The sequence below is a fragment of the Bombus terrestris genome, chromosome 6 (genome assembly GCF_910591885.1).
Source record: "Bombus terrestris chromosome 6, iyBomTerr1.2, whole genome shotgun sequence".
Lineage (NCBI taxonomy): Eukaryota > Metazoa > Arthropoda > Insecta > Hymenoptera > Apidae > Bombus > Bombus terrestris.
In genome coordinates this window covers 4,776,046-4,799,978 of record NC_063274.1, presented here as the reverse complement: position 1 = coordinate 4,799,978, position 23,933 = coordinate 4,776,046, and the positions used below count along the sequence as shown (strand labels likewise).

Below are 23,933 nucleotides of genomic sequence, written 5' to 3'. Positions count from 1 at the left end.
TGAATATGCATGCCTTGCTTTCCGCACTTCGCCCTCGAGTGTTCCACCTTTTGTGTAACCAGCCCTTCGCCACAACTGATGATGCACCTTGCGACTGCCCCGGTCGCCGATACCGCTTAAATCGTCAACATACTGGTTAATTTTCCGTCTAAAATAAAATTAAGTAAACGATTGCTTAGAAATCAGTGTTCTGGACGATCGAACAATCTTCGGTAAGCCGAAAGAGAATTAAGGTGAAACTAGTATCTTGTCCTGCATAATTGATTTGACAGATTTGACTAGTCGGCTCGTAAATGATAGTTTTCATTAATATCGTAATTAGAAAATATTTGTTTCGGTAACAATTGTTTCGAAAGGCTAAAGAAGAAAAGATTCATATGTGTTGAAAATTTAGTGATTCTATATATCATAGTTGAACAGAAAATTTAATATCAAAAATTTACAAGAGGTCAGTCATTATTCACTCGAGGAATCTCGATAAATCACAGAAAGTATTAACGAGCAGCGAAGATGACACCGGATCCTCCTCCATCCCATCCTCTTCTTTTGCCTGTGAAATATAGCCGACAACTTTTCTCATACTTGAGAATTTTCTTTAGAAGCATACTACGTAGGAAAGAGTAGAGGAAAGGGGAAGTTATAAAGTGTCCAAGACGGACGCTATAACATTGCAAGGGATAAAATTATGTAGCGTTTATACCACAAGAATTATATTTTTTACAATAAATATTTCGTAAGAACATCAGAAATGAAAATTAGCATAATTAAAAAATTCTCATCTTATGATATTCATACGAATATTAATATCTATAAATATGTTTGATTGTAAAAATAAATCTAAATTTTCATATTTGTTAATTTTATTCAAATATTACTGTAAATAAAAGTACAAAAAATAATGAGTTATGTGACAATATGAATTACATTTCTGAAAAATGATTGCTAGTAGCATTATTTTTCAATATTTATAATTATATTTACAAATGATCTATAGGTCAAATAATGAACACAACACATAGAATCCATAATATTTTATTTACGTGTAATACTGCGCAATATGTTATTTCTTGAAACTCTTCCTCGAGGCACACATTATCAACAACTTCATTCTAAGGTATTGTACAGAATTCCTAAATTAATTTACATGTTTACTTTTTACAGATTCTATTAGAATCTTTCTTTTACAATAAGCAAGTATGACAATCATACATATACGTGTATTCAGTCGCATTGCAATAGAATCGTATTAAATGCTATTACACATTAACAAATCTACAAATGTTGAGTAACATCAAGTTTTACAATAAACTAATTCAAGTACTCAACAAATTATCTAAATGAGTGCAAATATAAATGAAAAAAATATCCTTTACCTACATTGAACATCTCTGCAATTCAATCAAATAAATTCCAGATACGTTTTGAAGGGACACATTGAAAAAAATTTCGAAAAAAAAAACAAATTACAGAGATATTTAAAAATAACGTTTTACGTCACATATATTATTTCTACGAGTATTTGGCAGTTTATACCCAATAAATTTTACATCATCTATTTAGCTAATGCTGAAACTTTTTTGCAAATTTCATTAGTGTATTCACTGCATTTTGCAGATCCACCAAGATCTCCAGTTAAATGTTTGCCTTCTTTAATAGTGTCATAAGCAGAAATTTCGATCATTTTAGCATGTTCATTTAGTCCCATATACTTAAGCATCATTACAGCAGAGAGTAATAATGCTGTAGGATTCGCCTTATCTTGACCTGCTATATCTGGAGCAGTCCCATGCACCTATTTTGGGACAAAATTATTATCAAATCACGCCCTATCATATTTGAAAAGAAATATAAAATTTTGTCTACTCACAGATTCAAACAATGCACCATTTAAACCAATATTTCCACTTGGTGTAAGACCAAGTCCTCCTACAAGTCCAGCACACATATCAGACAAAATATCACCATATAAATTAGGCATTACAAGTACATCGTATTGACTAGGATCTTGAACCATGTTCAAGCATACTGTATCTAAATATCTTTCTTCAAATTTAATAGAGGGAAATTTTTGTGCAGCTTCTCTACAGCACCTTAAGAACAAACCATCTGACATTCTCATTATATTTGCCTTATGTACCGCAGTCACCTATTAAAAAAATTAATAGTTATTTAAAATATTTGTTAGTTTCTTTTTTTAAGTCAATTTTTGAATAAGTAGATTACAAACCATTTTTCTATTATTATCCTGAGCATATTGGAAAGCAAATTCTGCTACTCGACTGGAAGCTTCCTCCGTAATCAATTTAATGGATTGTACAACTCCTTCTACAATTTCATGTTCTATACCAGAGTATTCTCCTTCTGTATTTTCTCTGATAGTGACAACATCAACATTGTCATATAATGTCTTATATCCTTCTAAGGAACGGCATGGTCGAACATTGGCATATAAATTAAATTCTCTGAAAAAAAAAAAAGAAAAAAATAAACAAAAGAAAGAAATAGGATAACTCCTTGCTATAGTCTACACTAAAGCAGTCTACACTATTTCAAATAATTACATGTTTACATTGACTCGTAACAAATATATGAAGACTGAAACAATATGGATGTTTGAAGTAGATACGCTTAACTATTCTTAATTACATAAAGATAAAAGTAGGCTTACTTTCTTAATGCAAGATTTAAAGATCTATGTCCCTTTCCTATAGGTGTCATCAATGGTCCTTTCAAACCAATTTTATTTCTGTTAACTGAATCAATGGCAGCTTGTGGAATACCAAATTTTCCATCTGGACCTTTTACCGGTGTTACATCAACAGATTCCCACTCTATTGGTACCTGGTATTTAAGATAATATTACAAGTATATATGAATGCATATGAAGAAATACAAAATGTTTGGGTACAATCTTATCTAACATTGGATACATTCATCTTTATTAGTGCTGTTATATGAAAGAATAAACTGTATAGGTATATATTAACATACATATAGATACTAACAGTTGAGTAACAGTGTTATGCAATACATGATATATGAGTGATACTATTAAAGTTTCTTCATTCATGCTGAAAAATAGTACATTGTTGTTTCTCAATATTAAAACTATTATGCATCATTATTACACATATAAATGAAAACAAATTAATAATCTCATGCATTTATTTGAAGTTCACAAAATATACACTGTGTTTATAAAAAATATACAAATTAAAAAGAACATACCCTAGCTACAACAAGAGCAGACTGAATTAGCCTACAATTGGATCAACCAGTATAAGAGTAAGATTAAAATAAACTCCTTAAGGTTATTAGTAGGACACTTAGGGTCACCTTGTAAGGTTCAAACCACGAATAATGAAAAAATTATAACAGTTACTCAAAATGTGATATCCACTGTGCAAAAATGCAACAGAAATGTCAAAGTGGACACATGTTATCAATATAGTTCCATTCGACTGATAAGACATGCAATTACCTAGAAATATTGTGTATAACGAAAACTGTTAACTTATAAAATTATTTATAAAAACTATTTTACCTTGGCAGCATCGAAAATCTTTTGTACGGCAGTTGAAATTTCGGGTCCGATACCATCTCCGGGAATAAGTGTGCATTTGTGAATTTTACTGCTGTAAAAACGGACACAGCCAATTTTCGGGACCTGTTAATCAAATATCAATAAGATTGATAATTATTAATAAAAGACACACGGAATACTACTATATTTCGTAAAGAAAGATAGTACGAAGGTTGTAATGAGAAATTGATATAGTGTCAAAGGAGGAAAGAAAAATTATAAATGATATAAGGAAAAGAGATAGTTTGCCAAGCTGTTAGAGACCTCAGCAAAAAGATATAACCAAGATATGAAATATTCTAACCTCATTGTTTGGGAAGGATCACAATTACGTGTAGGACACTTATTGGTTTTAAGATTTCTGGATTGACACGTGTTACTTACTGCATTTCGTATCCACTGTGCTGCCATTCTCTTTGTAAATTTTATAATAAAAACAAGAACTTCCACCACCTAAAATTGCTGCGCACGTCAGAAGCAGCACCAAAAACCCAGAGATGTGAAATGAATCACACTTGTGATTGGTTCCCGCGAAACGATGTCTTCTGCTATTCGGAAACGGAATATAATGGACGATAGTATAGAACATGACGAGTGGCTCCACATATACCGACATTTTGATTTATAAGATAATGACTAAAGGCAAATTTATTTTCAATGATTGAGATTGTCTTTTCAAACTTTCTGTTATCATTTTTTAAACAATAAACTATCGGAATAAGAATATGAAATAATAAACATTTCTGTAACATTTAAAAAGAATCTATTTAATTTAAATATGAATATTGATACGTAAATTTTGATTGGCTACAGAATCGACTTTTAATTTTTCCGAAGACAATAGAGCTCGAGTTTGAAACTTCTCAATCAATTATGTTCAAATGTTTAATAATCACAATCGTGTAATGTTTTCTAAATATGAAATATAATTTATACTTGCAACGCAGAAGGGTAACAACGTAATATCATAGAAATATTATAATTAAATGATTTTTATAGTTTTATTCGTATCGTTTTAAATAAGAACTTATTTTGAATACAGTAGTTTCCGGTATGGTTTAGCATTTCCTCGGACGGCCATTTTATAGGACGCTTCATCGTCGCGTATGTTTGCTTATTCGGTATCTTTTACTCTTTTTAACGAATAAACTATTTGTATGTTCTTTAAATAATTTAGTTTATTCAGGACAAAAAGCGTTGACAATGATTAAGCAAGAGGAGTAAGTATAAAATTGATATTTATAATAATTCATTGTCTATTCTTTGTCGGCGTGGAGAATCATGTACAATTAACACAAACCGACGCTAATACATTTTCAGCGTATCAGCAGTATACATTTTTTTAGCAAGTATTTGTTGAATCACTCAATTTAGTTAAAATTTATACAAATTACATATCGAAAAACCAAATTTGTAGGTACATATATTAACAAACAACAGTAAAACGTGTTTTCTCTTACACACGTTAGTTCTATATAATCTTATTAAATATTAGGAGTCAAGTGCAGAATAACGAGGAGAGAGATCGAAGTAGAGAACGTGATCGTAACAGGAGAGCGGAACGACAAAATCGAATAAATTCTACAAGTCGTGATCGTAGTAGGGAACGAAACGATCGTGGTCGAAAGGCTTCAGATCGACGAATCTACGTATCAAACATTCCCTATGATTTTCGCTGGCAAGATCTGAAGGATTTATTCAGAACAGAAGTTGGAAAAGTTGCTCATGTTGAACTTTTTACTGATGAAAATGACAAACCAAGAGGTTGTGGTATTGTTGAATTTGAAGATTCAGACTCGGTAAAAATTGCTGTAGAAAAAATGCATCGGTATGATATTAAAGGGAGAAAGCTGGTCGTCAAAGAGGTAGTTAGTATATTGTTATTTTTTCAACTTCCTTACGACTTGGATGGGTACCATGTAATCAGTGTTAAGGACATATTTAATATTTATGTATTTTAGGACTTTGATGTTGAACGAGACAAATATGGCCGGTTAGCAACAGCTCGTAACAATGAAAGAGTTCGTGATGATAGATTTAGGGATCCGCCAAGGCCACAAGGTGGTGGGCGTCAAAATATGAATGCTCCTGCCGGTGGAGGTGGTGGTGGAGGCGGTGGCGGCGGAGGTGGTGGCGGTGGTGGTGGTGGTGGAGATAGCAAATTTGGGAATACCTATGGTCTAAGTACTCAGTTTTTAGAATCTTTAGGTATTAATGGACCTTTAGTTACTAGAGTATTTGTAGCAAATGTAAGTATATTTTGCGATACGGTTTGTATTAAATTGACAAATTAAGTATGTGAAAGTTTATTAAGTTATTACTTTGTATATTTAGCTTGATTACAAAGTGGATGAAAAGAAATTATTAGAAGTGTTTAAATTAGCTGGTAAAGTACTACATGTTGAATTAGGAAAAGATAAAGATGGAAAATCTCGAGGATTTGGAGTGGTAGAATATGACCATCCAGTAGAATCTGTACAAGCTATATCAATGCTTCATAATCAGCAACTTTATGATAGACGTATGACTGTGAGACTTGACAGAGCAAATGAACCAGACATGCCACCAAAATTACCAGAAGGTACCTTCTTATTTCCTAAGATATATTTTATTTTGTTATATAAACATATAAAAATGAAAATTGATATCAATTCCAAAATAGGGTTAAAGGGAATTGGAATGGGTCTTGGAGCTGGTGGTAATAGATTGATGGATGTAGCTAGAAACATTCCTAATGTACAAGCAAATAATCCACCTGTTGTAAATCCTATTTCTGCTCCTGTGTTGGCTGCTGGTGCTTTTGGAGCTGGTTTAAACAATGTTGTGCCAGCACAGTTAGGTGAGTCTTACTATAAATGTAATATGTAAAATAGGATAGATAGAGAAGCTGACAATGTATATTTATATACCTATAGCATCTGCATTGACAAATTCAAATGCTGCAGCTCTTCAAGCAAGTCTTGCTGGAGGTCTGAGCGCTAACCTGACCACCAGTTCTTTGCTGAATTCGTCGTTAACAAATGAGTTGGCTTCTAACTTAAATAATTTCGGCGGAGGAGTTGGAGGTTTGTCTAATTTACAAGCCTCTTTAGCTGGTGGACAAGGCAACAATTCATTTGCGCCGCGAGGCTTATCTAAAATGGACAATGATGTAGGCTTCGGTGGAAACAATGCTTTTGGTGGTTCTAACTTCGGTGGTGGCAGAGATTTTGACGGTGGATTCAACAGAGGGGACAACGACCGTGTTCCTGGTGGAGGTGGTGGTTTTGCCGGAAATCAAGGTCAAGGAGGAGGTGGGAACAGACAGAATACTAATGGTTCTCGGCCGATGTCAGACACCATTCTTATAGGAAATGTATGTACACAAGTACATTAATTTGTACACAATATGTAATACATGTATGTTTATTTATAAACATAAAAATAATTGTAACAGCTCCCACCAAACACAACATGGCAAATGTTGAGAGACAAATTTCAAGACGTTGGAGAGGTGAAATTTGCTGAAATGCGGGGAACTGACATGGGCATGGTACGATTCGCATCTGAATGGGATGCTGAACGCGCTGTGTGTATCCTTTTAAAAAATATGCTAATAGTATAGATCAGTTTTGTCTATTTAAGAGAATACGCATTTTGAAGGGCATGTATTATTTTAAAGATTTTTCTTAATAATTTTTATATATAGCTATGATGAATCGGTCACGTATTGATGGTAGGACGATTGATGTTCGTCTCTACTAAAATCTGGGGAATACACTCAAGGTAACATTAATAGAGAACCTCTGCAGAATTTGATGCTTAACAATAATTTATTGATGCAGCGAGAGGAGACTGGGTGTTCGTATGTCGTCTGCAGGATTGTTCCGCTCCTGGTGACAATACTTGAAATTCATCCTAGTAGTGTGGCAGAACTTAGGACAGTGGGTGAGAAGTATCTGTCGTTGGAAGATCAACAGTTGTTTTATGCCTACTTCAACGTTGAAACACTCATTGGCTGCCGATGATCACCCTTCCTTGCTACGACTATTTCATTCGAAATTCTTTTACCAGATTATCGTTCCTTTTTACAGTGGAAGTCTACTAATTGTTCACTCCTAAGTCGATCTTTTTGAGTGATCGACATACAGTTTAGTTGTTAGATTTAGGTTCATAATGTTCTACGTAATCTGTAGGTTTTTCAGTATATAGGTTTATGCTATTTACAGTAATTATCAAATGTAGCTTGTAAGTTTATTTCTTAGTTCTCACGAGAGATCAATCGATTTCCCCACATTCCGGTTGAACATGACGCTTTGGTCGTTCGCGGAGTGGTTTATCGATCAGGGACAGATTAATCTTTCAAGCATAAATATTAAAGCGATATAGTTGTTACGGATTTTACGAGTTAAAGTTTATCCATGTATGATAGATACTTTCATGCACAATCCTACACACATCGTGTATCGATTTGTTTGTGGTATCGGTCGCACTCTATTCTTGTATCTAATACATAGTAAGATACATCATGGCTCAATAGGGGACTGCATTGTTTTCATTATAGTTCTGCGATCTGATCCTTTTATTCGTCGCGTCACATCGTTTTAGTAACTTGGAGATTCAAGTTTAGCGGAGCATACAAAATTTTAGTTGTCATTAGGAAGGTCCCTTCCAATTCACTCGTTTCGAGACTTCAGCGAACGAACATTGGATGACTTTATACCCAAAATTTGGCAGAATTTGTCTTACATATTGTGCATCAATTATATGTTTACCAAAAAATACAAAATATTTGTGTAAAGAACCAACAATTTTTAATATCTATCGGTTTTTACAAAATGCAAATAGAGGCTTTTCACAGCTAATTTTATATATATATTCTTTGGTAAACATATTTCCTCTCGCTATGTAGATCTCGAGGAACATTCTGCGCATTGTATAACACTCTTGTATAACCACAACATCATGACAGTGATTGAATAAAATCCAAATCCGTTTTGACTACAAAAAAATATGCTGGTCGTTGTGTTTTATTTCTGTGTTGTTGTGATTCTTTATACTTTAAGCAGGTTTAAGCTGTGTATATGCATTGGCATAGAGGATATTGTTTCCGCTACTTTTACATGTGCAATACATTTACCTAGAACGAGTTTTTTCAAATGTATTGCACTTAAGCAGAAATTTCTGCTTAAAAAATGTATAACTGTAGATATTAGTACTCCCTGCTTACTTTTGAGATTTATAAACTTCACTATCTGTGAGGCATGAATATTTGTTTACATCGCAGGTGAGATATTTTTCAGGTGATTGTGGTTTTCTATTCCTCTATGATGAATATATATTTCAAGAAGGAATAATTTGCTTGAAACTTATCAAATATTTGTTCCTTCATTAATGGTTACTGGAATGCATTGTTAATGTGATATTCGAATTATCAAGTTACATGTGGTACTCTTCTTTCGAAGATTGTTAAAAATTTATGCTATTGTTTGAAATAGTGGATTAACAGGTTTTGGGAAAATTAAAACTGTGGACGGTAATATAGTATTTCGTCTCTAACATTGTGGTTGATTCTTATTTTATTGTAGCATCTAGAGAGATTTTATTGTATCCTCCACATTTATTGAGAACTAGTGTAGAACTGTAAAATTTCTATATTCCAAGTGAATTTATGTAACGTAAGAAGCACAATTACTTATTATGACTGTAACTTCTATGGTAAGTGGTTGTAAATATTTTATGCTCTGGTCTTTGCCGCAATCGCCAATGAAATATTTAATGCGTGTTCAAATCACTATGCGTATGGAATTTTTTAATAACCATCGTCGATCTCCGCTGTGTGGTTGCCAAATTTGTTTCTTAACATTTGAAGGATGTGGTCTTTTTTTCTTATAATGTCATTGATGTCAGATAGGGTCTTATTTTATAACGCATGAGATCGTGTGCTATGGTTTGTTGTATTATTTCCATCGTAAGTGATTGATCGGTTGTGTTTTATTATTCCACGAGATATTTTGGAGGAAGGATATTATGTGTTTCGACGAACATAAGAGAATAGGGATAACGACATCTTCTCTTTGATATCGTTTAAACGCTCATTATCGAAATTGTTTGAATAAGTGCCTAAAAATAAAATGTTTTAATATAGAGGATTTAAATATATCTTGAATAATTAATCACTTTTAAATTGCGGCTAACATCTTGCAGGAAAATTGGGTAAGTTCTACAATTTGTATAACAGATTTTTATGAATGTGTTGTTCTTCCAGGGAAGCATCTCGTCCGAGCGAAAGGTAATTGAGCGGTAAGTTTTGTAAGATGAAAATCCATTGGTATCTTATTAAATAGAAATAAATGAACATCTCGATATATTATTAATCACACCTGTATTTCCAGTCTTCACATTATAAAACAGTTAAATTGGGTGACTGAATGTAAGATACTTTTTTTGTAGAGAATCACAGTGTTTGTGTAAAAATAAAGTGTGTGAATATAATCACTGAAACAAAAATGTGTTCGAAAAGTATAAAACTCAAGTCACATCAAGATCTCAATGATATTATAAACTCTATATGCATTCCTGTGAGAAAATTGTTATAATTGTGCTATTTAGTGTCAAGTGCATTTGTTTATTTTCAAAAAAAGCACCTTACTAAAACACCTCGGATATATAATTCTTAAGTATATATAGTTCTGTATAATACTTATAATGTATATGTATGTTTATCACATTTTAAATAAAGGTAAGCTTAAATATTATAGATTAACATAATATATACGTAACTTCTTAAATCTTCTAATTGGCAAATTTTTTCAAGTAATAAACTCAAAAAACATGTTTATATGTATAATAAAAATATTATACCGTAGAATTTTTAACGTATAATTTTATTTTTCCCTATTTTTTAATATATAAAAACGTATAAGTAATTTATATTTTAGATATTCCATGCTATATAAAAAAGTATTTTACATAATTTTACGTCTGTTCTTATTTTTTATGTAACAATGAGAATGAAAGTAATTTCTATGATTACACAATTTTTCAATTTAACATATATTGAGTTATAACTAAATGTTATCAATGTAATTTGTATATTATGGCTTGTAATGGGGTTTATGTATAAGGGAAAAGGCTGTCAGCGTATACGATAATCATATTAACCGATGTTTGTGAGCTATCATAACCCATATCAGTAATCTTAGGTGTTTTGTATTGATCAACATCAATATTAAGAATTTTTCTTTCATTGGACGAAATGAAGAACATAATTTAAGACTAATTTGAAATTCATAAATATTTGAATTGTTCTTAATTCTTTAGTTGAACGATACTGGTGTCGCAGAGATTACTGACTCACTGATATTTAATTATCTAAAAACCAGATCTAACTAAAAATTACTGACAGCATATTTTACGTATGCCACATCATGGCATTATATGTATAATAATAGCATTCTTTTCTATGTTCATATTTGCTTATTCGGAAAAGTATCTTAATATTAATTTTACACTTTCGAAAAAGATATAAAACTTTATCGTTGATTTTTCTTATTGTTTAGATAACGTATAAATATTTCTTGTAGCATTCTAAGCAATAGCCTATCTTTTCCACTGCGTAGTGCACTAATACCACTAGTGCATTTGAACAAAATCTTGAAGATGTTTTGGGACAGACTCAATATCGTATGCTTTCCTTACTACCCTCGCTGCTAGACAGGTGAGTTTTGTGTATCTCATGGGATATACCGAATCATATGGGTGTTTATTCCGTGTTAAAGTCTCATACGCGTTGTTACTCCACGTCAATGATTCGAACGTGCTACCCATTTTATTAACAGCATCAATATGTGCACCAGCATCAAGAAGAATATTAACAAGATCGGTTGGCGGATGGAACATAGCAGCAAGGTGTAATGCCGTACTTCCGGTTGCATCTTTTGCTGAGACATCAGCGCCAACTTTTAGAAGAGCCTTTATTAAATGCGGAGAAGGAAACCTAAACGACGGACATTTAGGACCAGCTCCGAGTATCGTATTTCTTTCGCTAAAAACTAAATGCAACACAGTTCGATCCTACACAAAAAAGGAAAAGAAATTAATCTCTCAAAAAATTTATCACTTATATATTTTTAATCGGTAAATCCTTCGTATTAACTTACGTTATTGTCTTTGGGATTTATTCGAACTAACTCATAAAGCGCTTGATGCAGTGCAGAATATTCCGCAGTGTCTTCTTCTGGCATTTCGTGAGTCAATAAACTTGCTAGATGTAAAGTGCTGACGAGAACTCTGTTCAAATAGGCAATATCACGTCCACGAGCCGATCCTTTGTCCAACATTTGTTTTCCTAACTTCACCTCCAAAACCTGCAATAATATAGATTGTATATTGCCATTTGCAAACAAATAACGAATATCCCGTATATTTTTGAAACGTACAGCTTTCTTGAACACTCTAAGAAGTTCTTCTCTCTGAACCTGTGGTACTCTACGTCCTGTATTTATTTGTCTACCTATCATAAAACTAAAGAGTTCGGTAAAACTAAAAAGTGAACTCTGGGTCATTGGATCGAGTGGTTCCAGCATGCTTTGCTGCATATCTAAGGCATAGTTCCAAAGTTCTATACAACGATTGAACATTCCACCATCCGCGTATACAGCTCCTCTGTAGCGAATATAGTAACTGGTGTCAGGATGAGCTGGTCCTAATATTCTTTCTCTAATTACAAGTGCTTGCATTCGCATTTCATCCGGATCGTTTAATAATCCATCCAGTGCATCAGGTTCGGTAATTTCCCGTGCAAAATCGTAAGCAGCTACAAGTGGTGACGGTCCTGGTTTCAGTATCACTGGATCACTTCGATATCTGAAGTACAACATTGACAAATATTTCAATAATTTATGAATATTATAAAATGTAGAAATTATACGTACACACATGTTTTGAACGTAAAGTGTGCTCCAAAAAGATACGCTTTGAATGATTATAATTTATTATACCATGCATTCGTGAGATATTTAGGAATGAAGAGGACTTTTATTTCCAACAAGGTGGTGTACCTCTTCACCATCATCGTGAAGGTCTGCTTTCATGAATATTTGCCGGACCAATAGATTGGAATAGAGATAGTGTTGAATACTTCCAGCGATTCCCAGACCTCGATAGACTTTTTTTTATGGGGATTCATCAAAGAGAAAGTTTATGATACAAAAGCGGCAATAGTTCGTGAATCGAGATCAGCTATTGAAAGACTATGTACCGAAATACCGAATCAAATGATTCGTTCTGTTTGCGATTGCATTGCTCTACTTTGTCAGCAGTGCCTGGATCGTTCAAAGGTCATCAATTTGAGAGTATTTGTGATAACTAAAAAATTTCGATATCTGTCTTCTTTGGTTCGGAGTTTTAATCTTACTTATATACCTTAATAAATACGCTAAATTTATAACCATTCAAAGTGTGTATAAATTTCTGGGGGTATATTGCTGAAATTCATTTGTTTCTACAAAATTGTATATACCTTTCATTCATTGCTTGTTTCCAGCATTCAAGTGCTCCCATCATGTCTCTCTTTTTATCCACATATGTAGCACCCAGTAATTCCAGTGCGTCTATGCGTTCCTTGCGATTCACCAAGTTTGGCATATTGATAAAGTATTCGACAATGTGCTTATGACCTGTAAAATCAGAAAAACTTTGTGATAATTTACTTCCTACTAGAGAGTTTCCTCGTTCACTTAATAAAACACTCAGTTAAACATTAATTGTAATCGTCTTAAGGGAACCTTCGGGGTTGCGCGTGGAACATTCTGCTTTAACCTGTTACTGCTGCCGTAAGGAGTGGTGACATCCCGTAGGAGTCCACGTCCATTCGGGCACCATGCTCGAGGAGTACCTTCACGACTTCTAGAGATCCGCTCTCAGCACAATCGTGAAGTGCTGTGTTACCCTTTATGGATTTTCGGTTAACGTTCGCTTTTAGGGTAAGTAGGAACTTGACGATTTTAAGATGACTTTTGTAACAGGCGATCATCAGACTTGTATGACCATGACGATTTGCCATCTCAATATCTGTAATCAAACAGCGTATTCATCGTTAATTGGATTTTTTTTATAAAAAAATAAAACATTATTACTTCACGACATTTATCATAATAAAGTTTCTATACTAATCGGAAGTTCTACGGTGACTACATCAATGCACACTTTTGTTTACAACTTTACAAAACAGTGCACGACTATTAGAAGATGGAAACGTTCCGGTTATTTTTAAGAGATATTTGAATGATTCATACCTGCACCGTGACCCACCAAAAATCTAACAATGTCGAAGTGGCCGTCGAAACAAGCTGCTCGTAAAGGAGTGGAAAGCGTTTTAGTGGTGGCATTTACCCGGGCGCCATTTTTCACTAGCAACTTAACTAAAACCAAGTGACCGGCAGCTGCAGCGCACCACAAAGGTGGCGCGCGCTCGATCATTTCTCCATCGAACATCACTGTTGGAATAAACGAAATATTACAAATTATATTAATCGAACAATATCTCAACTAACATCATTACATAAGAAAAATATCAAGGATGAGTTTTAAGATGAGTTACGATCAACAGATAAATTATTTGAATTAGAAATAGATCTGATATCAGTTTATAGTTACGATCGAATTCGTTCGGTAATTATCGAATTTTAACACTTAGCCAATCGAATAGGGAGATTTCCCCTCTGTGAAGAACATCGATGCGAGATCGAAGGGGGAGATCTTTCTTCTTGACTTTAGCAACGCGTTTTCTTTTTTTTTTTTTTTTTTTTTTTTGTTGTTATTATCAGTTATTGTTTACTTGGAATTATTCCCAATTAATTGCGCCACTTTTTCTGTTTTTATAAAGTACAGCATATAATAAAATACACCAATTTAGTGATGTTAAAATTAATGAAAAAGTTACACTATCAGCTATGACTAAATAAAGTTATAACCGAACGATACTACATTGTAAAAAAATATTAAAATGCATTATGAATGTTTAATTTCACGTTCAAGTCGTGTTATTTATCTTTAGTCATCTTTAACGTTTTTAATTATACCTATATGTTTTTATACTTTTAATATATACTTTCAATTTGGTGTTTTGTATAAACAATATGCGAAATCATCAAATAAGACCATTATGATCAAAATATAATTAACCACTTAAATAATTTCTACGCTTCTTTGTTTTTTAAATAGTGAATATTAGTCCCTGATACTTGGAAAAAATGCGCGGTGAACAGCGTATAGGTTGTGTTTGTCAGAGCGCAGCAGAAATATATAGCTCGCTGTGGCACATGCGATTGGCTAAATGTTAAGATATGTAAATTACAAAGAATATATCATATATACTATATGTATATACTGTATGTTCTAACGTTTCTATTTATCAAAATTCCGGAATTACAGACATCAGTTATGTTTAAAATTCGAATTTTGAAGGATATATGACCTAATAGGTTATGATATGTATACAACTTGTACTTCGAACTTGTGCTTCGAATTACTATTTTCGCAGCTCATTTCGAATATTACAATAGAAACTACTTCGGACAATTCTGTCATTCAATCATTTCACGCCATTTGGAATACTATAATGGAGAAGGTGAAACATTAGGTTGAAGATTTATAGGCTTACAGAAGCACATTTATGTATGTCCTCGATTTCGCCACAATCGATGAGCTTAAGCGGTTGTAATTTGAAAGATGCTGACATATATGAAAAATTTGACAAAGAGAGTTTTATAGCGCAGTCACGATTTTACCTAAACCGGGTTGATTGACATTCGCTCCACATTTTTCAATAAGGTATTCAGCCACGTCATAATGTCCATTTCGGCAGGCGATAACTAACGGTGTCGTACCATGGCTTGTTGTACTGACCAACTTCACTACCTCATCTTTCTCTCGATGTTCTAGTAATTCCTGTAACAGATAAATTATGCGTTTTGTTTTTAAAGATATCAATGGTTTCGTGTCAAGAGTGGACAAATTTAACAAAATTGTCCGCCGTTGTTTTTATTTCTGAGATATAAAATTATAAAAGTTAAGTCAATATTTCCGATCTATCCGAATGATAATCGAAGAGTAACGTAATTAGCGACGTCTTTAGATACGTCAAACAATTCGTTTAAAGAAGATCGACTACCGTGTCGTATTATTAATTCGGCTATGTTTAATCTCTCTTATCGAATCAGCTCTACAATTGATATTTGCGCTGAAACATGTAATTCGACGAAAACATCACGGCAGGAAATACTGCGAATATTTCAAGGAACAAAGAATCGATAACGACGAAAGAAAATCGTACGTATTGTTCAGGTTGAATTTTGGAAATATAACGTTTCTGAATAATTGCTGCAATTCTCTTTAAACTTCATCGTTTCGCTGATTACTGCTGTACCTTTATTTCCAAATCACAATTTCTCAAAATTTAAACGTACTGACAAAAAGAAATCTGAAGAGTAATATCCACGTTGGAGGAGAGAAAATTAACACGCATCGACGATATTTCCCTCGTCGTGTATAACTTTTCTTAAAATGTATATGAAAAAGATAATTGGCGTATTCCACTTATTAACGGTATTGGTAGTGAGCGTACAATGAAAATTGCTTCGATGACTTAGGAGAAAATGAGTTATGGATTTCGTGACTGAGAATAAGCACATAGTCACGGAGTTGCTAAACTGAAAGCAGCGTCGTTAAGTTACGATCAAATAGAAAATTTGGCCTAACTTTGTTTGCCACCACGAAGGCACAGTTCTGGAAATACGCGTTTCATATTTTCACTGACTTACGTTCGACAGTAAGGACCCCGTGTTGAACCGTTTGAAATAAACTTTGTCCGTAGACGAATAAATCGTATGTTTGTTGACAGAATTGACAACAACACTTGTGCTATTGGAATAACCTGCCAGCTAAATGTGAATTTTGAGCTGACAACTGAACTTGGATGAATTCCTCTCTGAATGAAAGACTCTCGTCTTTATATAGTCGTATAGCACACTCTTACAGAGATCTGTCTCTTTCCAAAGCTTTGCTATTCTCTCTTACGATTTTTTATTTTTCGGCACTTTAGTCTGTCGTCATCATCTTCTTATGATTATTCGTTCTCGCACAGTCTATCCATTAAATCTCGATTCAGATTAATTTATTTAATATTTATTTAAATTTATACAACTTCTTTTTACTTTCATTCTCGATTCTTTTGTCAACAAAATGTTTTTTTAAGTATTTCACTTTACAAGACTCACTTAAGTATTGCAATTGCCAATTTTCGATAGTTATACGTGGACCAAGATTTTTCTATAATATGTAACTCGTAACGAGATATAACAGCGGTGGAAAATTCGTACAGACGACGCGTAGGATATCGGGGCTTAGAGTATCTCTCGCGTCCCTGAACTATGGGTCGATAATATCAGTACCAGGAGGTGATCTATACACAAATACTAATGAGCGGAAATTTTCTTCGTAAACACAGTCGTTAATTTCCGCTTCCTCTTGGCACAATAACTAGTAGAAATACGTAGCGAATTATCAAATATTAATCGTATCTTCGACAACAGAATGCATCGATTCGAGAATATAAATTTCAATTTTTACTTGGTTTCGTCGAGTTTCGTCGTTCACAATACCGCGAGCTGTTACCGCTTTTCGTGTGCCACGTATGTACGTTTTGCAATTTGACGCAGAAAGTCGAAGGAAAAACAGGTAAACATTAAATAATTGTCCGCGCGCGCTCGGTGTATTGTTCGAGAAGTAAATTTTTATACAGTGTGTACACAGCCGTCAAAAGCGTCTGTATACTCGGACCACGTGGTGGCTGCGAGATTTTAACGAGACCGAGTTTTAAAGACACCGCAAGATGACAGGATTCTTGCGTCACGGGGCTGGGTAAATTTACCGAAGAACGAAAAAATTGCGTCAATACGCAAAACCAAATTGTCATCGGTGACTTTCGATGCTCGCACAAAGCAACGTACACTTCGACTGACCGAAGCCGAAAATGCCTAAGTAGCAGTTGGTCTCCGGAGAAATCATCGTTCGCCACCACCGTGGGTACGTGTAGATCCCGTTAAACGAATAATCGATGACACTGGGCCCACGTCCGCAAACGGTGAATGGACAAACTGTTTTATATTGTGAAGAGGCTGAGAGAAGGGAAAAGGGAGCGCGAGACGAACGGCCTTACTTTATTCTGTCTTTTCCCCATCTCGTCGTTTATTACTTTGTCTTCTCTTCTTTTGCTCGATCGCCTGCTTCTGCAGCTGTTTTTCTATGCCTCGTGCGCACACCTTTCTCCACCTTGGTTTCTCTATGGTAACTCTCTTTCTTTAGAATTACCCGCGTGCACGCACGCACGCGCACACGGATCGTAACGTAAACCAGACAGCAAATTCCGTTATACCATTGACCGATATTTTTTTTTCGTGGGCCCGCCCGCCGCTTTTTGGGTCTTGCACCGGCAAGAAATCTAGGCAACGAGAACGAAACGCAACGAAACGATTCCCCTCGTAAAGACTGAACTTGGCTTAACGGTGAACTATATGATTGACCTCTTTACTGCAGACATACCATTAAGTCATTAACGTCGAGTGAAACAACCGTTTTAGATATATTTTATGGACGCGAGCAAGTGTTGCAGATAATAATTCACGAGGAAGAAACGAATCGATCTGGGTGAAACGAAAGATATCGGACTGTAACACTTTGTCGGACATGTATATAAATCACTACATCAAATTACGGCGTTGCGAATCATTACAAAATGAAAATATAATGTAAAATATGTTATGTTGTAAATGTATTATATCGTTATATTATTATTATATTTAGTATCTTCTTTTTCGACTTTGGATCAAATTCCGGATCTATGATATATTCATTATCTAATTTGACTTTTCGATTCTCGCTTAAAACCTACATTCCTAATACATAAAACTTGGTTGCTAAAAATATGAATTACTACTATCGATTCTATCATCAATTACACGTGTCCACGCTATATTTTTATAAACATATATCAAAGGAAAATAAAATTGTCAAATGTAAAAACTATCGCCTTCTAGCGATCAAGAAAAAATTATTCTACTACTCGTAGCAAATTTTTACCATTGAACGAGAAACAATTTTTTTATATTATTTACATTGTATATTGAATCTATATAAAATTGAATATTTTGATTATTGAATTTACCGTGTAATAAATAATACAATAATAATAACAATAATCATACACAATTTGTGCTATGTATAATCTGTTAAAATATAATATATATAATATATAATAACGTTATTAAATTATTAACGTTACAGGATTGCTATTGTACCTACCCATTAGGCCGCATTTGTCTACCAAAGAATCTTATCGCTCTAATTATTAACACAGTGTATTAGCCATTAACAAAAGATAATAGCTAGTCGTTTAGTTTTACCAGTTTTCACCAGATTATTATCGAACCTCTTTCTGTTTCTCACATATGCGACGTGAAACCTATTTACTTTGTTAGTTTAACTAAACTACATTTCCTTCGCATTCCTTCCTTATATTCAATTTCATGTCAATAACCTCCTGTATTCTGTTAAATATTTTAAGTAAGTCGCGTTTCCGACAGGTTTAAAGCGAGAGACATTTCATTTTATCCTATCGTTAATCATCATATTTTTAACGCTTGCGCGATAAATTCATTTTATAACTTCTATTTTAGATTTTATGGCTATTATGTTTATTTTAGATTCTCTTGGATATAGGACGAACGGTATACGTCTATTTGTTAAGAAAACAGAGACTATCGATGGTGTCTTCGTGGGTGCAACAAGTCCAAGAAGAAACTGCAGTGAATCAGTTGCTATAATCGAACGATATTGCTGGCTTAGCAAGGACGTGAAATTTTTCCGATTTTCGCGAAGAACGATGCAAATGAGTATATATTTTCAGACCGAAAGTAAACCGATTACTCTTTTGTGTTTGAGTTAATATGCAGGATCTTGCGATCTTAATCAACAGATCGAAGAAGAACAGTGGCAATGGGAGTAACGATAGAAGATCATTTTTAAAAAGCTCAAACTAATGATATTACAATATTATATAATACTTTGCAAAGTTTCAAGCTTTCCTTCGTTGTCTCAACTTCTTTTCTTTCCTTTCTTATTCTTTCTTCTTTCTTTATTTTCAAATCTATCACGCAACGACTACTATCTCGATACAGCGAACAAAGCTAAGTTTCCCTAATAATAAAAGTAATAAATTGTTAGAAACGTTCGGAATATTCTGTGATTAACGAAATCTCTGCAAGAAAATGTGGTTAAATTCTTAATTAATAACTACAAATGCTTAATACAAATCTTCCTACGTTCGAAGTACGAGATCTTACATTCATTAAAATTTATCGCAACACTTTTAGCGTGAATTATAACTGGCATTTCGTGACTACAAAGTAAGAAACTGAATAAAACTATTTCACGAGATGTTATCTTGAGACGTTGCTTCACGAATATTCAGTAAGAAATGCGAACAGGTAACTTGTAACGTGCATCTGTCACGGAATTCATGTTTATTCCCTTCCGTTTCAGATTGCTATCTCGACTATTTGAGGTTCACTGAGTATAATTTTTTTCCTTTCGATATTATACATACTGTCCTTGAACACATTTCGTATTCGCATGTCGGTTGAAATATACACGTGGCTATCTCTCGTACTCTACTACAAGATAAAAACTCTTTGAAATTCTATGACAGTACGGTGAATGATACTTCTTGCTATTAAACTTGGAACAAGGAATAAAATTCGCTTAAATAGAAGTCACCTGGAACAAATATGTATATGTAACCTCTTGTGCATTCGAATGCCGAATTTGAAAATAATTAAGAAAATTTTTCCTTTACGCTCCGTCGTTTCGAACGTTGGTCCTGAAATTCAAGTTTCTGCTAAACATCGAGTATTTTGACAACTTATCGGAGGAGATCTTTTCCAAAAAAAATTCATTTCGCGAAAATTTATATTTACGGTATGTAATTCGTAAAATGCAACAGATATTAAAGAAAAGGATACCAATAATTCGTTTAGCTGAACGAAACCGTACAAAGGAACTTAGAAATTTCTATGTCGTAACATACAAATTTTAATAATTTGAATAACTCGTTTCTAATCTTATCTCCTGACGTGGAAACATTTTCATATGTATAGAGGATTCGTTGCAAATTCCGCGATTATGAAGAGATTACAGCAATAGTATAATTTTAGCTTCAAAAATAAAAAAGGAAAACTATGCCAAGTTTAATTGTTTCTTTATCCATTGCATTTTGTCGTTTTGCCTCGGGGAAAATTACGTCAATTCTAGGATAATTATAAAGTATGTCGATAGTGTATACGTAACACAACAAAAAGTAAAGTTAATGTCAGCGCCTTAAATAAGCAAATATCACTGACTCCAGAGACAAATATTTCGTAACGTCTAACGCCTTCCTGTAATTTAACTTTAAGCTAAATACTTACTTCGAGATGATCTAAGTACGCGAATCTGCATCTTGATCTACTTATAGCGTGTATAATATGATATACATATATAACGTATATATATATATTATTATTATTAATTTTTGATTGCCGGCTAAAAAATGAAATTAGTTTACACAGCTTTTTCATTCAACCTCGATATACACCGGATTATTACAATACACGTATACGCATACATTAGTATATTATAATTTGTTGATCATAATAAAAATTAAATTAAATCAATATTGATTACAACGCGTATCACGCAAAACAGTCGATCATTTTGTATTATTTCATTATGTTTTTCTTCGAAAATATTTTCCCCTTGTTATTTTTACTCCATTGAAATTCGAAAAATTCGAATTTTTAATTTAAAGATATCCGACCCTATATTTCTGTATCATGATGGGGCACGAAATGCAGTTTTCGTCTTTGGCGAATAATAAGACATTCTAGAAATCCATCTATACAGAACGATGGAAACGCGATCTATGGATAAAATTGCCTGTAACCAGAGATGAAACCATACACTTTCTCGTAACTGTTCGCTTCAAACCCGGTTTGATTTTGCCCGTATAATCGTCGATATCGTGCTCGCCATTAACGATCAATTTTACAAATTTTCAGCGTTAATTAACTTTCCTGATGCGCATTTATATGTTTATACGACGCACGTTATGGTAATTATTTTTTTTACATTCTATAATATTCGTCTCTTAATTATCTCTAAAATCGAGTTTTCTATTTCTCTTCGAGTGGATTTTCCACAACCCTGTACTACTGGAAAGCTATTTGTATTATCTTTAACCTTGACACAAATTTAGTTTTTAACGTTTTGAGTGCTGTGGATGTATTCTTTCGTTAATGTACGAGACGATACATGTGCATTTCTTAACAACGGCGATAAACAAAGAAATGAAAGTCCGTTTATCTTCTGTATACTTCGCGGGGAGTCGTAATTCTTATAACACTGCGAGAATTATGATTATATAATATCGCTTTAACGATACATCTTATCTTGTGTATTTATTAGATTGTCCCACAATTGTGTTTCTTTTACAAACATGAAACCTATCTGTCAAATATTGTACTCTTTATCTTAATAGAACAAAATGGATCATACATAATTCGATGAAATAATATAAACCGAAAGAAACTTACAGCTCTTATATATATATTAAACTATATTGCTTTAAATAACGAATAATATCCCTGTGCACTCTATTGTCGCCGCCATGGCAACATTGTAAGTGGAAGTAACAGCTCCGCTGTCGTCGCCATGGCGACATTTTAAATACGATTGTAAATGGTCTCGCAGTACCTGGTAGCTCGAAGCAAAAATGATTCGGAGTTTCTGGTAGGTCATCGGGATACTCGCGGTGCAAAGGAATATTATAGTAGTGCCGTATATAAGTCATTAATTTTTATTTAAAAAAGTATTCCGTCCCTAACGATCGCAACCGCTAGGCGCGTGCCATCCACGCGGATTGCTTCCGTCGGGAGTATTCAGCACTCAAAGGGTTAAATATCTTTATGTTTCCGCATATTAATAAGGATTCACTTAAAGAATATTCTCGTTATTCTCATTCCTTTTTAAAATAGTAGTAAGAAGCTAATGGTTCGCCTTATTTCTTTCAACTTTTCTTGCTTCCTTGCATATTACTACACATATATGGAAACATTCGAATAATTGCAAAAAAGGATTCTCTGCGTAACTGCACGGTCGTCGTATCTCCATTGCAGGTGCCGCATCGGAAAGCTCGACAGCCCGCCAAGATCAAGTAGCGTAACATGATCCAATTTCAGATATCGTTGGGACATTGTATCTAGGTACTAGTAAGACTTTTTTATTTTTGACCTTTTTTAGATGAAGCTTTTACTAACGCATTCGTGAGTATTTTCTGATTAAAATGACACCAAACACGATATAATTTGAATTATACTTATTTATCGATACGTATTTAATTGCCATTTATTAAGCGAGCGAATATGCACCAAAGTATATCGAGTTTAATGTCGTTTCAATCAGAAAAACGTAACAAACGCGTTGAGAAACGTTTCATTGATCATAAATCAAAAATACAAAATTTCGCTCTTTCGGTTAATATTCTCGGCCAGTCTTTAATGTTTGCCGAACGCTTCGACTCTCAGCCCCTCTTTCTCTTTCACTCGCGTCGTCCTTTTCTACGTTCGGCACGTTTAAGATCGCAGTTCCGAGAAACAGAACCGTTTTCTGCATCTCCATAACCATGACACTTGGGTCTCGATATTTGTACAATTATCGAATGTTTCCAAGTTCCGCGGATCTAAGATTCAATACAAAATAGTTCGCATGAATCATTTTAGCTCGATTCTATTAATACACCAGACTTTAGTGACTAGAGTAGTAGAGTCTCGTATATAAAACCAATTGTCAGAGTGGCGCTGTTTTTCAAGTGCGTTGACCTCGGAACAGCTGCTTCGACTTGTCAGCATGACAATTAACAAACGTGCATGGAAACTGCGAATAATATATTTTGCTCTTGTCGATCGAGAGATCCGTCATAAATAAACATGTATCGCGTGCGTACTCGGTTTATTCAGAAATAGTAGAAAAAAAAGGCGTGTTCGAAGGAACGGAGGAAGCTGAAGAGCGCGGCATGGCGCAGTATGGCACGGATCAGGAGAGTTTATTTTTCTCCAGGCAACGAACGCTGAGGACGCGCGATTGCCTCAATGCAAATACACGCCTCTCAAAACACGGACGAGAAGTTCTATTCCAAGATCACATTCAACGTTAACAGATATATTGGACTTTTAAAAATTATGTAAATCTAAAGAACGAAAATAACCGCGAACGACAA

General features: G+C 34.0%; 3 protein-coding genes across 9 annotated transcripts in view; 1 reads left to right on the top strand and 2 right to left on the bottom strand.

The window, feature by feature from the left end:
* Positions 1–1,016: 1,016 nt before the first annotated feature.
* LOC100642724 (probable isocitrate dehydrogenase [NAD] subunit alpha, mitochondrial) lies at positions 1,017–4,149 on the bottom strand. Its single transcript, XM_012309201.3, has 6 exons — positions 3,968–4,149; positions 3,545–3,667; positions 2,669–2,841; positions 2,228–2,462; positions 1,868–2,146; positions 1,017–1,792 (listed from the first exon to the last, which is right to left on the bottom strand). Exons 1-6 carry the CDS (start codon positions 3,992–3,994, stop codon positions 1,553–1,555), a joined length of 1,077 nt encoding a protein of 358 aa, XP_012164591.1. The 5' UTR covers positions 3,995–4,149; the 3' UTR covers positions 1,017–1,552.
* Positions 4,150–4,640: 491 nt separating this feature from the next.
* Positions 4,641–8,574, top strand: LOC100642842 (heterogeneous nuclear ribonucleoprotein M). 5 transcript variants are annotated; one of them, XM_048406575.1, is made up of 10 exons: positions 4,641–4,803; positions 5,079–5,451; positions 5,545–5,832; positions 5,918–6,164; positions 6,246–6,422; positions 6,529–6,648; positions 6,739–6,938; positions 7,020–7,155; positions 7,272–7,348; positions 7,408–8,574. In XM_048406575.1, the coding sequence occupies exons 1-9, from the start codon at positions 4,787–4,789 to the stop codon at positions 7,325–7,327; spliced, it is 1,614 nt and encodes a 537-aa protein (XP_048262532.1). In that variant the 5' UTR covers positions 4,641–4,786; the 3' UTR covers positions 7,328–7,348; positions 7,408–8,574. The 5 variants fall into 5 exon arrangements, with proteins under 5 accessions (XP_048262532.1, XP_012164596.1, XP_012164594.1 ...); XM_012309206.3 differs by having other exon boundaries at positions 6,499–6,648; XM_012309204.3 differs by having other exon boundaries at positions 5,079–5,448; positions 6,499–6,938.
* Positions 8,575–9,930: 1,356 nt separating this feature from the next.
* Positions 9,931–23,933, bottom strand: part of LOC100642959 (protein fem-1 homolog CG6966) — a 38,472-nt gene continuing 24,469 nt past the window's right edge. For 2 of the 3 annotated variants that reach the window (XM_003395939.4, XM_012309207.3), the window contains exons 2-8: positions 15,355–15,514; positions 13,861–14,061; positions 13,385–13,636; positions 13,086–13,242; positions 12,004–12,430; positions 11,725–11,931; positions 9,931–11,638 (exon numbers count right to left, since the gene is read on the bottom strand). In XM_003395939.4, coding sequence (XP_003395987.1) covers positions 11,198–11,638; positions 11,725–11,931; positions 12,004–12,430; positions 13,086–13,242; positions 13,385–13,636; positions 13,861–14,061; positions 15,355–15,514 — 1,845 coding nt within the window. In that variant the 3' untranslated portion in view covers positions 9,931–11,197. Of the gene's footprint in view, positions 11,639–11,724; positions 11,932–12,003; positions 12,431–13,085; positions 13,243–13,384; positions 13,637–13,860; positions 14,062–15,227; positions 15,253–15,354; positions 15,515–23,933 lie in introns of those variants that run through there. The other variant, XM_048406573.1, reaches the window with a different exon arrangement.